At 46.7% G+C, this 13,676-nt stretch overlaps 2 protein-coding genes and 1 non-coding gene across 22 annotated transcripts in view; 2 read left to right on the top strand and 1 right to left on the bottom strand.

Moving 5' to 3' along the window:
* The window catches only part of LOC101738175 (spectrin beta chain), an 82,203-nt gene that overhangs the window by 45,084 nt on the left and 23,443 nt on the right, over positions 1 to 13,676 (top strand). For all 19 annotated transcript variants that reach the window (XM_062673728.1, XM_062673726.1, XM_062673724.1 and 16 more), the window contains 9 exons: positions 197 to 447; positions 1,091 to 1,250; positions 2,062 to 2,200; positions 2,926 to 3,107; positions 3,534 to 3,648; positions 3,888 to 4,012; positions 4,095 to 4,285; positions 4,367 to 5,529; positions 5,600 to 5,861. In XM_062673728.1, the coding sequence (XP_062529712.1) occupies positions 197 to 447; positions 1,091 to 1,250; positions 2,062 to 2,200; positions 2,926 to 3,107; positions 3,534 to 3,648; positions 3,888 to 4,012; positions 4,095 to 4,285; positions 4,367 to 5,529; positions 5,600 to 5,861 (2,588 nt within the window). The remainder of the gene's footprint in view (positions 1 to 196; positions 448 to 1,090; positions 1,251 to 2,061; positions 2,201 to 2,925; positions 3,108 to 3,533; positions 3,649 to 3,887; positions 4,013 to 4,094; positions 4,286 to 4,366; positions 5,530 to 5,599; positions 5,862 to 13,676) is intronic.
* LOC134200581 (uncharacterized) lies at positions 6,021 to 13,432 on the top strand. Of its 2 annotated transcripts, none has more exons than XM_062673729.1 (2): positions 6,021 to 6,267; positions 8,418 to 13,432. In XM_062673729.1, the coding sequence occupies exon 2, from the start codon at positions 9,482 to 9,484 to the stop codon at positions 13,235 to 13,237; it is 3,756 nt and encodes a 1,251-aa protein (XP_062529713.1). In that variant the 5' UTR covers positions 6,021 to 6,267; positions 8,418 to 9,481; the 3' UTR covers positions 13,238 to 13,432. The 2 variants fall into 2 exon arrangements, with proteins under 2 accessions (XP_062529713.1, XP_062529714.1); XM_062673730.1 differs by having other exon boundaries at positions 6,021 to 8,417; positions 8,469 to 13,432.
* Positions 13,257 to 13,394, bottom strand: Mir3333 (microRNA mir-3333). The gene has a single exon (NR_107612.1). It is a non-coding gene; the product is annotated as a microRNA mir-3333 (primary transcript).

Here is a 13,676-nt window from a genome sequence, read left to right as displayed (position 1 = left end):
AATGAGTATTATTACTATAACTATCACAAAAGCAAACTTTATACCAAAAAAAGGTATTTTATTTTCGTTTTTGTGAATAATTAACCGTAAAAACCTAGAATAAACGTTAGGATAAAAAACGATATTTTTTTTGTAGAGTTGTGTAATTCGTAATACAATAACTATAAAGCATAGTCGTGACGGCCACGGTCCCCAGGCGCAGGAGCTGAGCCCGGAGGACGCCAACAGCGGCGAGGTGCGCGAGCGGCTGGCGGCCATCGACGCGCGGCACGGCGAGCTGGCCGAGCTGGCGCGCCTCCGCAAGCAGCGCCTGCTGGACGCGCTGTCGCTGTTCAAGCTGCTCGCCGAGGCCGACGCCGCCGACCAGTGGATCGCGGAGAAGCACCGCATGCTCGACACCATGCTGCCGCCCAGCGACATCGACGACGTCGAGATCATGAAGCACAGGTACGCTCCTTCATTATAAAGCTGAAGAGTTTTTTTTTGAACACGCTAATCTCAGGAACTACTGGTCCAATTTAAATTCTTTCAGTGTTAGATAGCCCATTTATTGAGGAAGGCTATATATATAGGCTATATAACATCACGCTAAGACCAATACAAGCGGAGCACCAATAAAGAATGTCTCAAAATCGGGATTATTTTTCCTTTTTGAGAGCTTCCGCTGCGTGCGCTGCAGAAACAATAAAAGTTTCGCTAAAATAATGTATGACAATTGTTCCCCTTTAAAAGATCTAAAAAAAAGTCCGCGACAGCATGTCTTATATATTAAGGTTGGCTGGCTTACTATAACGTTTTTTATGCTAACCAAATGTATTCTAAAATAAAGCATTATTTGTGAGCTATTCCACGCGAAGCCACGGGCAAAAGCTAGTAGAAAATATTTTGTTAAGTTAATTAAAGTTACATCAAAATGTGTAGCTAAATAAATAATAAAAATATATATAATCATTTACATAGCTACATACTGGCTAGAAATACGAAATCTAATAGTAGTAGCATACCAGTAGATGTCGACCAATCTCGTCTTCAGAAGTAAAACATTAGCGTAGTAGACAGTATTGTGTCGCTAACTGCGGTCTGTTTTCAGATACGACGGCTTCGACAAGGAGATGAACGCGAACGCGTCCCGCGTGGCCGTCGTGAACCAGCTGGCGCGGCAGCTCGTGCACGTGGAGCACCCGCAGGCGCCGCGCATCCAGGACCGCCAGCACCAGCTCAACCACGCCTGGAGCGCGCTCCGGGAGAAGGTACGCACCGCACGTAACGACCTCGCTAGGACTGCCATCTACAGGGTTCTGCGAGAATTGCTGTTTAGATCCATGTCTAAATATTATTAGAGATCACTGGTGGTAGGACCTCTTGGAAGTCCGCACGGGTAGGTACCACCACCCTGCCTATTTCCGCCGTGAAGCAGTAATTCGTTTCGGTTCGAAGGGTGCGGTAGCCATTGTAACTATACTGAGACCTTAGAACTTATATCTCGAGGTGGGTGGCGCTTTTACGTTGCAGATGTGTATGGGCTCTAGTAACCACTTAACACCAGGTGGGCTGTGAGCTCGTCTATCCATCTAAGCAGTAAAAAAAATATAAAAAAAATTTCAGACAGTTCAACAAAGTAGCTTCGAATTAACTAAAAACAAAAAAAAAAGATGTGTGGTGTCGTGGGACACCGGACAGGAACAAGGTTCCTTATTATAAAAATATTAATTTTAAGTTCTATTAGAGGTATAATAAAGAAAATAAAACTGGAGGTTTCGCAACAACCCACGGTCATTCGGTAACGTGCGAATTTATTGTGGTACACTTCATTCACGGTTGCTTGCATAAGAGTTAGTGTATTGCGCAAACGAACACTCTGAGATCGTGGTCAATGAATGATATTATAAAAAAATATGCTATTTTTGTACATTATTGCAAAGTTAAGTCGTACACTGTGTGCATTACTAATAATAATCTTACGTTACGGACGTTTTTTCCCGGTTAGGGTACCCCTCCGCATCGTCCCATAAGGAACATCGTTCCCAAAAAAATTAAATTTATATTTATTCCAATCCTTAGGCTGAAGCGAAGAAGGATGAGCTTAAGTCCGCTCAAGGTGTGCAGACATTCCACATCGAATGTCGCGAGACCGTCTCGTGGATCGAGGACAAGAAACGCATACTGCAGCAAACCGACGACCTCGAGATGGATCTTAACGGTGAGTACAATCATATCAGATGCTTTTAGAAATTTCAAACAGATTTCGCTTAGTTTTCAAACCGGTAATTTGACTTTCATCAAGGCTGTTTTATATTTTTTTAGTCTTAGATAGTTAAATTAAGATAAGTTAAGTGAACTACGATTGAAAATGATGCTATAGTAATGATATCTCGAGGTTTGTGTGCTGTCCTTGTTTCTTTATTGAAAAACAAAAAAATACAAATTGAATCTTACTTGTGCTCGCTTTTGTAACTTAGATTTTTATAGAAAATCAATACCTAAAATTGCAGGAGAACATTAAAACATACTCATACTCAATTCCCATTGAATAGTTAAAATACTTATCAGAAATTAAGACGATTTCAGTAATTTTTTCTAAAACGTTTTCTATTTAAATACACTCACTAAGGCTATTATTGGCTTCAATTAGTAGTATACCAGCTAGGTATTTGCACCAGATGCAGTCACCAAAATCAATGTTAATGATTAAACTCCCACTGCAGGGTAGTACGTATCCACTGTTAATAAATTGACCGTCCAAACAAGTGTCCGTTAAGGAGTATTTCTGAAAACTTTATCTACCAATAACATTTGATTAGTATGTTAACCGCCCACATATCGTAATTTAGTTGCTTATTAATTTCATGTAAATGACCGTAAACAATTACACTAAAGCTTAGCTGATTTCATATTACCATTGTAAAATGTACCATATGTTTCTAGGCGTGATGACTCTCCAACGTCGTTTGTCCGGAATGGAGCGCGACTTGGCCGCCATACAGGCTCGCATCTCGTCCCTGGAGAGCGAGGCCAGCGCCATCGAGAACGAACATCCCGAGGAGGCACAACTCATTCGGGAACGCGTCGAACAGATCACTCAGAACTGGGAGCAACTCACTCACATGGTCAGTAATTATACACACAACACTAAATGGCTTCGTGCAGTTTGGTAGAAATCACCACAGATGTTACTGATATATGATATTATGCTTTACGTGGAAACGTCGTGTGAATAAACACACGACAGAAAAGGTCGCAAGACAATACAAATGTTGTGCTTAAAGTAATTATCATTGGGTCCCTGACTCTCATGTTGAGTAGCAGAGGGATATGACATGGGTTCCAGTGACCGATGAACTTAATATTCCTAGCAGTTGATCTACATTCCCCTCCCCGAAAGATTTATCTATAACCTCATATCTACATATACATTCTCTATATTAATTGAAAAGCTAATTTTGCGATGATGTTAATCAAGGTTAACGAAAAATATAGAATTTTAAAGAGTAAGTAAAAGCATTACTGAATATATGTTTTTTTCTTCTAAATAGCTGAAAGAACGCGACTCGAAATTGGAAGAGGCCGGAGACTTACATCGTTTCCTGCGCTCCGTCGATCATTTCCAGGCGTGGCTCACAAAGACGCAGACCGATGTTGCTTCCGAAGGTATGTCAAATCGGTATTCAAAATATACGAAAGTATTTTCATTGATAATTCACTTACATGGTTGTTAAATGCTATATTATATTATATATTAGCATAGTATCTTCGGTTGCAATTGTTTTTTTAATGCGAAATAAACACTCACAGTTAACTGTGGCTAAAACAAGAAATAACCTGACAATGAAAAGAAATAATTATTAGATTTGAAACAAAAAAACTTATAACGTTTACAATTCATTTAGATATCCCATCAAGTCTGCCTGAGGCTGAGAAACTCCTTTCTCAGCACCAAACCATCAAAGAGGAGATTGATAACTATAAGGATGAATATGCTAAGATGATGGAATATGGAGAGAAGATTACTGCCGTAAGTAAAATAACTGTTTATAAAAGAAGTAAAGGATTGAAATATGTACAATTTTTCTGATGTTTTGATGTTTGTATTCCAGGAACCGTCCACCCAAGATGATCCACAGTATATGTTCCTTCGCGAACGTTTGAAGGCACTGCGCGAGGGATGGGCCGAGCTGCAGCAGATGTGGGAGAACCGACAGCAGCTCCTGGCGCAGAGCCTCGAGTTGCAGCTATTGCAGCGTGATGCCAGACAGGCTGAAGTTTTACTTGCACACCAAGAACACAGGTGACAATTGTCTCAGGAACCACTCACATTACACGTGAAACTCGTCTAAAATCTTTAATCGCCATTAATCGTCTTTTTCAGGCTCGCCAAAACCGAGCCTCCGACAAACTTGGAACAGGCTGAAAATATTATCAAGGAACACGAGGCCTTCCTCACTACGATGGAGGCTAATGACGATAAGATTAATTCAGTTGTGCAGTTCGCTAATCGCCTCGTCGAGGAGAGGCACTTCGACGCGGACAAGATTCAGCGCAAGGCGGAGAACATCGAGGCACGCCGCAATGCCAACCGCGAAAAGGCACTTAACCTCATGGAGAAGCTCCAAGACCAGCTTCAGTTGCACCAGTTCTTGCAGGACTGCGACGAACTTGGAGAATGGGTTCAGGAGAAGAACGTTACCGCACAAGACGATACCTACCGCTCCGCCAAGACTATCCACTCTAAGTGGACCCGTCATCAGGCTTTCGAAGCTGAAATTGCGGCCAACAAAGAACGACTGTTCGCTGTGCAGAACGCCGCTGAAGAGCTCATGAAGCAGAAACCGGAATTCGTTGAAGTAATTTCGCCCAAGATGCACGAACTCCAAGATCAATTTGAAAACTTGCAGACTACCACCAAGGAGAAGGGCGAGAGGCTCTTCGACGCCAACAGGGAAGTGCTGCTTCACCAAACCTGCGACGACATCGACTCATGGATGAACGAACTTGAGAAGCAAATTCAGAGCACCGATACCGGTAGCGATCTGGCCTCCGTCAATATTCTCATGCAGAAGCAACAGATGATCGAGACCCAGATGGCAGTGAAGGCGAAACAGGTTACGGAACTGGAAACTCAGGCGGAATACCTGCAGAAGACCGTGCCTGACAAGATGGAAGAGATCAAGGAGAAGAAGAAGACTGTTGAGCATAGATTCGAACAACTCAAGGCGCCATTACTCGAACGCCAACGTCACCTTGCCAAGAAGAAGGAAGCCTTCCAGTTCCGTCGTGATGTCGAAGACGAGAAGCTGTGGGTCCAGGAGAAGATGCCCCTGGCCACAAGCACCGACTACGGTAACTCATTGTTCAACGTGCAAATGTTGCAGAAAAAGACTCAGTCGCTGAAGACGGAGACCGACAACCACGAGCCCAGGATTCTGACGGTCATCTCTAACGGACAGAAGCTGATTGACGAGGGACACGAAAGTTCGCCCGAATTCAAACAGCTTATTGACGAGCTCACTGCGAGGTGGCGAGAACTTAAGGGTAAGTGCCATTTTCAGTCATCCAAAGCATGCATCTTAATCAGATATATTTATCCCAGTTTACACTACAGATGCCATCGAGGAACGCAAGAACAATCTGTCGCAATGGGAGAAAGCACACCAGTACCTGTTCGATGCGAACGAAGCGGAAGCCTGGATGAGCGAACAGGAACTCTACATGATGGTGGAAGATCGAGGCAAGGATGAGATCTCTGCGCAGAACCTCATGAAGAAACACGAGATTTTGGAGCAAGCTGTCGACGATTATGCACAGACTATCCGTCAATTGGGAGAGACTGTCAGGCAGCTCACCGCCGAAGAACATCCACTCAGGTCAGTCTTACTCATCAACTCGCATTTCTAAATATTTTTGACGACATGAAACCTAGTCTGACATTATTTCATTCTTTGTATACACTTCAGCCACATAATTTTATTTTGTAAATTTTAATTTCCTTATTTTATAATATTACTGGTAAAATTCTTAATGGGAGAGTAACCTAAGTGTTCGAAACCAATCCGTTAGTTTTTGAATTCTTACCACGGCAACACGGGTCGCGATTTGACGGTGCCGTCGCGATTTGACATCTGGCACTTTGTCTTGCTTCTCGAACGGGACGGTACCTGTATATTGACGGTCTACGCTAAAGTTGTGTATCATCGCTAATCCTTATCCATTCCTGCCCCATACCCTTCTCCCTAAGTGATACGGCGTGAGAAGACGAAGGCATCGGTTCCGGTGAGTGATTGCATGATATTTTGTTAAAATAGTACATACGGCGCCGCGAATCGCGGCACAAGTTCGACGCGCACCTCGTGCTGGTTTCCGTAGCCCTAGGCTGCCACGAGGTCGCTGGGTTCGAATCGAACAATTTCTGGTAGCAGAGCGTGGTTAGATTTCTGAAATCTATAGTAATTACCACGAATGTAAAAATTTTTACGTCTAACCTCACTTAATTTTGTTACTAGTCAGCAGAAGTAGTGTAGGCATAGGGTTCGGTTCTGTTTAAACTATCATTCTGCTGACCTAGGTCAGGTCATTTAGTGTGTTTCTATCCACCTGGTTAAGAAAATTAGTGAGTAGTAATAGTTAGTAATAGTAAGACTGATTTATTAGCTTCCACTGCGCATAGCTGACTAATTGTACGTGAGTTGGACAGCTGTGCTGGCTGAGTTTATGACCTAGCACACAGCTGCTACAGTGGTCAGCTATTTTCATACTATTACTACAGATTTATGTTAATTCTGCTCATCATAGCAGTAGATTACCACATCTATTTAAGCATTATTGTGTGTAACAATCTGAATGTTATTACAGTTTGGGTTTATAATTTATTATTAATTTGTGTATGATTGTAGCTCACTTCCTACTTATATTTTAGTATAATTGAGCTGCAACACATTTGTAATTGAATATAACTGGAGTACTTGTTGAACTTGTAGTAGTAGATTGCTGGTTGGGCCCTGTTTGGAGACTAGCTTAGTTATAGTCCAGAGGCCAACGGTGTATGAGTGTCATTTCAAAACTTATACCAGCAATTTGCTATTATATATATTTTTTGTTATTTGTTTTAATTTGTTCTAAATTTAAATTACTTGTTTGAATTTGTGGTAGTGGATTGCTGACTGTGGGCCCTGCTTGGTGACTGGCTTTGGTATAGTCCTGAGGCCATCAGTGTTTGAAAATTAATTCACAAATTTTTATCAGCAATTTGCTATCATATAATTAATTTTTAATTTTAATTTTGTTATTTGACTTACCCGTTGAACGGTGTGAATACTTTGTGATAGTAAATTGTTGATTGGGTCCTGTTTGGTGACTAGCTTCTAGTTATAGTCTAGAGGCCAGGTGCGCTTGAGTTTAGTTACAACTCAAAACCTGGTATCAGCAATTTTCTATCTTATAACTTTTAATTTTAAGTTTGTTCTTATTTGTTGGGGTGTCCTTGGTACAGTGGTGAGGTCTAGGTTACCTAAATACTTAGGAGTAGGAATATTTTGGTGGGCTCACTCGTACACTCCTTTAAATAATTCCTTTGTTTTTGTTTTGAATTTTTACTTTGAATTTTTTTTTTTATTTTTTTTTTTGATTTTTTTTTTTGATTTTTTTTTTGATTTTTTTTTTGTTCTGGTTGTAAACTGCAAGTAACATGTCGGTGTCCTACATTCGCGGGAAGGTGACTAGTGAGCTCCGATGGTTCGCATCAGCTCATGCTTTGGTTGACAGAACGGATAGGGATGCGGCATTGCTCGATAGGGCGTCTCAGGTGCACGAACGGTTGGAGGTAGTGTACGATCGGTTGTCTGACCTCGTTGCTTTGGGGTCCGAAGTGGAGAAGGAGGTGATCCATGCCATCGGTCTTGACGTGGACCAGTGTCAGGAGTACGCTGATGCCATTCTGCAACGGGTGGCCGATATTAAGAAGCAGTCGCCTTCCGGTGGTAATGGAGGTTCGGGAACTTCGTCAGGCGTCATATCACGCCTCCCCTCCATCGACCTGCCGATCTTCCACGGTGATCTGAACGAGTGGGTCGGCTTTATAAATTTGTTTGACAGCCTGGTCCATGGTCGGTCGGACTTGACTGCCTCTTATAAGATGGCTCAGCTTCGGGGTGCTCTGCGAGGTGAACCTGGTGAATTGGTGGCACACTTGCCTATCACCAACGACAATTATGCGGTCGCACGCCAGATCCTATTCGACCGATATCAAAATCAACGACGGTTGGTAGACGCTCAGCTGGCCAGGCTGTTTGCGATACCCAAACTTTCTCGGGCGTCCGATATCAGAACCGAGGTACTGAATCCAGTTACGGTGGCCACTAAGGCCTTGGGCAATCTGGGTCTACCAGTAGACCAATGGTCATATCTGCTCTTTTATATTGTTGCAGGTAGGCTGCCGGTTGAGGTGCTCACTCGCTTCGAGCAGCAGGACAACGCAGGTAGGGACGAACTGCCTACCCTGGCCAATCTGCTGGCATTTTTAGAAGCCGAAAGTCGCAGACACGAGATTATGCCACCACCCTCCTCCTCTGGGTCGCGTGTGCCGGCTTCCGGCCACGCCGTTTCGGTTGCTCAGAGGGGAGGGGGAGGGGATAAGAGGGGGCCGTCTCAACGACTGACTGCGCTCATGGCAGCGGTGGGAGGCCCACGGTGTGCCTTCTGTCATGAGAGCGGGCACGACGTAGCCGCCTGTCCGAGGTTCCGGTCGACGCGCATCAGGGGTAGACGCAACATCGTTGCCCAGCGGCGATGGTGCTTTTTTTGTTTTGGGCCGCACACGGCGAGCGTCTGTCCACAGCCACAATTGTGCCCTAATTGCGACGGTCGGCACCATGCCCTCCTGTGTCTGGAGTCTGCCGCCACTCCGAGGTCATCCGGACGCAGTCATCCAGCCTCGCCGACCGGTGAGCGCACCGGTCGTAGCCCTCGCCAATTCGGCGGCGTGGACCCTCGGGAAGAGGCTTCGCAGGGAGGCGCCGGGTTAGGTACTGCGGGCGGGTGCCAGCGGATGCCCACTAGCTACGCCGGGGTGGCCACGTTGTCCCCCCGTGCGGGGCCGTGTTCGCCTGCTGGATCGAGTAGCCCTGCTCACTTGTCTCCCCTTCCCTCAGAAGTACGGTTTTCCCCTCCGCTGAGGGAGCGGCCGACGCTGGAGCGACTCCCTCCAGTGTTTGGCCCGTTTGGCCATCGTACACGGAGGTATATGAGGCGGGACGGGAAACGAGGGCCTTATGTGGGAGCGTGGGATCCGCTGGCACGCTACGACCTTCCGTCGCGCGCCGACCGGGATAGCGGGGACCCGGGCCCCCGCTAGGAAATTGCCGCTCACTGCAGTGTTGCCCCAGCCCCAGAAGCTGTTTTACTTCCTACCGCTTCTGTTCGGGTGTTGGATTCGGATGGCAACACTGTGTTTGCTCGAGCTCTGTTGGATTCCGGCGCACAGGGCAGTATTATGTCGAGCAACCTTGCAGTACGGTTGGGCAATCCTATTTACAAGTCTTCTTATTCTATTCGTGGAGTGGGCAATGTTAGAATTTCGGACGTGATCGGTCACACTTCATTTATTTTCTCATCGAATCCCAACCCTCGCTTACAGTTTAGAGTCTCAGCTTTGGTGATGCCTGAGGTGATAGGTCGTCACCCTCCGGTGAAGGTAAACAGTTACATACGGTCATTGACTTCAGACTTACGGCTAGCGGACCCCAAGTTTGACACCCCGGGGCCAGTAGACGTACTACTTGGGGCGGATGTACTAGGGAAGCTGCTCCTGACTGGGAAGCGCGTTCTTCATGCGGAGGGTTTGGTTGCAATGGACACAAAATTAGGGCATGTATTGTTGGGTCCTGCGTTCCGGCCGGTCGCTGCGAGGAAATCGGACAATTTTCTGGTCGGGTCTACGCTTTCGGAAGTAGTCCAACGGTTTTGGGAACTAGAAGAACCTCCTACAGCTTATCGAGTTAACCCGGATGAGGAGGAATGTGAGCTGTTTTACCAGAATAATACGGGTCGTCTCTATTCGGGCCGGTTCTTGTTAAGACTTCCTTTTCGGGCGAATCGCCCACTGCTAGGCAGTTCGAGGAAGGCAGCAGAGACTAGACTTTTGTCAATGGAGAGACGCATGAGGCGCGACGCGGTGTTCCGGCAGAAATATGTTGAGTTTATGCGGGAGTATGAATCCTTAGGTCACATGTCGGTTTCCAAGGTAGATTGGAGTGCTACAGAGCACTGTTTCCTGCCTCATCATGCGGTTTTGAAAACTCCTAACGGGAAAATTAGGGTCGTGTTTGACGGTTCGGTCACGACCTCCTCCGGCGTCTCGTTAAATCAGTGTCTCCATTCGGGTCCAAAGCTGAACCGGGACATTTCAGACATACTGACGAGCTTCCGCCGGCACCAGATCGTTTTCGTGGCAGACATCCGTATGATGTTCAGGCAAACGGTGATTCATCCGGAGGATAGGCGGTATCAACTCATTCTCTGGCGTGAAAGCTCAGATGAGCCCATAAAAATTTATGAACTGAACACGAACACTTACGGGTTGCGGTCGAGTCCATATTTGGCGGTTCGTTCTTTGCGGGAGCTGGCAGTGAGGGAACGGTTGCACTACCCTCGTGCTGCGGACATTTTGGAACGGGACCTATATGTCGATGACGTATGTACGGGCGCCGACAGTGTCGAAGAGGCCTTATCACGCAAGGATGAACTGATCCGCCTTTTGAGCAGGGGCGGGTACGAGTTGAGAAAATGGCTGTCTAACTGTCCTGAGTTGTTGACTGATTTGCCAACGGAGTATCAACAGGATCCCCATCTTTTCGAGAATGTCGATAACCCTAACATGCTGTCGGTCCTAGGGATTCAATATCGTCCGATTCAAGACGAATTTACCTATCGGGTGGAGTTGGAAAATCCAAAGGTATGGTCTAAGCGAACGGTGCTTTCCACAATTGCTCGAACCTTCGATCCAAACGGTTGGATCGCTCCTGTCACCTTTCTCTTAAAGTGCTTCATGCAGCGACTGTGGTCTGCTAACCTGTCATGGGACGAGGGGATTGCTGGTGACCTATTGAAGGATTGGTTGAACTTTTTCTCGTCTCTCCCTGATATTAACCACGTGTCAATACCTCGGAAGCTGGTTCCTGCGGGCAAATACAAGGCGTCTCTCCACGGGTTTTCGGATGCCTCGGAACGCGGATTCGCAGCTGCGGTATACTTGCGAACGGTTTCTTCAACTGGAAGGGTTGATATACGGTTGGTGTTAGCTAAGAGTAAGGTCGCTCCGCTTCGGACACGCATGACGATTCCGAAGCTCGAGTTGTCTGGTGCCGCTCTGTTGACTAGGTTGTTAAACCATACAGCTACTAGTTTACGGTCGGTTATTGATTTAGAAAACACTGTCTATGCTTGGACAGACAGCCAGATAGTGTTGTGCTGGTTGAAGGCTTCGGTTCATACACTTGAAGTTTTCGTGGCCAACCGTGTCCCCCAGATTCAAGGTTCTGAGGTCCCTCTAACATGGAGACACGTGCCTGGTGAGCTCAATCCGGCGGACTGCGCTTCTCGGGGATGCTTAGCATCGGAAATAGTTGATCATCAGTTATGGTGGGGTCCCCAGTGGCTCACCAAGAAAGCTTCTCAGTGGCCTCCCTCTCGCATAGAAGTTCCTCCAGGTCTCGTGGCTGCACCGGCGCAGTTCGAGGATCGAGGAGTGATTCAGGGGTTGGATTTGGATCTGCTCATCAACCGTTATAGCTCCTTGGACAAGCTGGTTAAGGTTACCGCCTGGATTTTGAGGTTTATTCGGAATTGTCGTTTGCCGGTGTCTCAACGCAATATGACACCTGTTGTGTGTCCCATCGAGCGGAAGAAGGCGCTGCTGAAATTAATTGAAGTTGTGCAAGCCACCAGTTTTCATTTAGAATTGAAGGCGCTAAGGACTGAGCGCCCTAAGCTTCGTGGAGCTATCGCTCGTCTTAGCCCCTTTGTAGACGGCCAGGGGCTGATTCGAGTGGGAGGTAGATTAAGTAACTCCAATTTACCTTATTCGGCGCGCCATCCTCTTTTACTTCCCAAGAAGAGCCAGTTAGTTGACCTGTTGGTGATGGATCGCCACATCGCAAATTCGCATTCCGGTTGCAATGCGCTGCTGGCATCCCTCCAGAGGGAATTTTGGATTCTGTCAGGGCGTCGTACGGTTCGGAGCGTCCTTTTCCGGTGTTTACCCTGTTATCGGCTTAAGGCGTCTACGATGCAGCCTCAGATGGGAGATCTGCCTCCAGACAGAGTGAAGAAGATGAGGCCATTTTCTGGAGTTGGTACGGACTTCGCTGGGCCCTTCATGATCAAGGCTTCACGTTTGCGGAATGTTAGGTTAATTAAGGCTTATCTGTGCGTCTTTGTCTGTCTTTCAACCAAAGCTGTACATCTTGAAGTTGTTGCCGACCTTACAACTGAAGCCTTTATTGCGAGCTTGGATAGATTTGTGTCCCGTCGAGGTTTACCCGAATTGATACGCTCCGATAACGGAACGAATTTTGTAGGTGCGGACCGTTACTTGCGGGATGTAGTAAATTTCTTGAACAATAACCAGGTGGATATTGAAACGGCCCTCTCTCGTCGCGGTATTCGGTGGACCTTCAGTCCTCCAGGATGCCCCCACTGGGGTGGAATTTTCGAGGCAGTAGTAAAATCGGCTAAGACTCACTTGATGCGCGTGATAGGGCAAACCTCGCTCACCTTTGAGGAGTTAACTACGGTATTTTGTAAAATTGAAGCGGTACTTAATTCACGGCCGTTGTGCCCGCTCAGTTCAGACCCGAATGACTTGGAGTCGTTAACTCCAGGCCATTTCTTGATAGGACAGCCACTCAATGCGTTGCCGGAGTATCCCCTCTCGGATATCAAGCCTGGACGGTTGAGGCGATACCAGATGTTGCAGCAGATGTCCCAAGATTTTTGGAAACGTTGGTCCCTTGAGTATTTACATCTGCTCCAGCAGCGCTTTAAGTGGACGGATAGAACCAGTCCCCCTCACGTCGGTGACCTTGTGTTGGTTAAGGATGCTAACCTGCCGCCACTGCGTTGGCGTAGGGGGCGCATTGTTAATCTGTTTCCCGGTAAGGATGGGACCCCTCGGTCTGCAGAGGTTCTGGTCGGGGACTCGGTTCTCAAACGAGCGGTCACAACGTTGTCCCGGCTGCCAGTTGATTAGGGACAGGTAGGGGACCTGTCCGGGCGGGTGACTGTTCGAAACCAATCCGTTAGTTTTTGAATTCTTACCACGGCAACACGGGTCGCGATTTGACGGTGCCGTCGCGATTTGACATCTGGCACTTTGTCTTGCTTCTCGAACGGGACGGTACCTGTATATTGACGGTCTACGCTAAAGTTGTGTATCATCGCTAATCCTTATCCATTCCTGCCCCATACCCTTCTCCCTAAGTGATACGGCGTGAGAAGACGAAGGCATCGGTTCCGGTGAGTGATTGCATGATATTTTGTTAAAATAGTACATACGGCGCCGCGAATCGCGGCACAAGTTCGACGCGCACCTCGTGCTGGTTTCCGTAGCCCTAGGCTGCCACGAGGTCGCTGGGTTCGAATCGAACACTAAGCTTAGTATGTTTTAACTTATTTAAAGCTTCTAGTCA

Source organism: Bombyx mori, chromosome 18 (assembly GCF_030269925.1).
Source record: "Bombyx mori chromosome 18, ASM3026992v2".
Classification (NCBI taxonomy): domain Eukaryota; kingdom Metazoa; phylum Arthropoda; class Insecta; order Lepidoptera; family Bombycidae; genus Bombyx; species Bombyx mori.
This window is presented reverse-complemented; position numbering and strand designations above follow the sequence as displayed.

Bases quoted from the DNA above. Each gene is read 5' to 3' on its own strand.
- LOC134200581 (XM_062673729.1), top strand. From the start codon at position 9,482: ATGTCGAGCAACCTTGCAGTACGGTTGGGCAATCCTATTTACAAGTCT.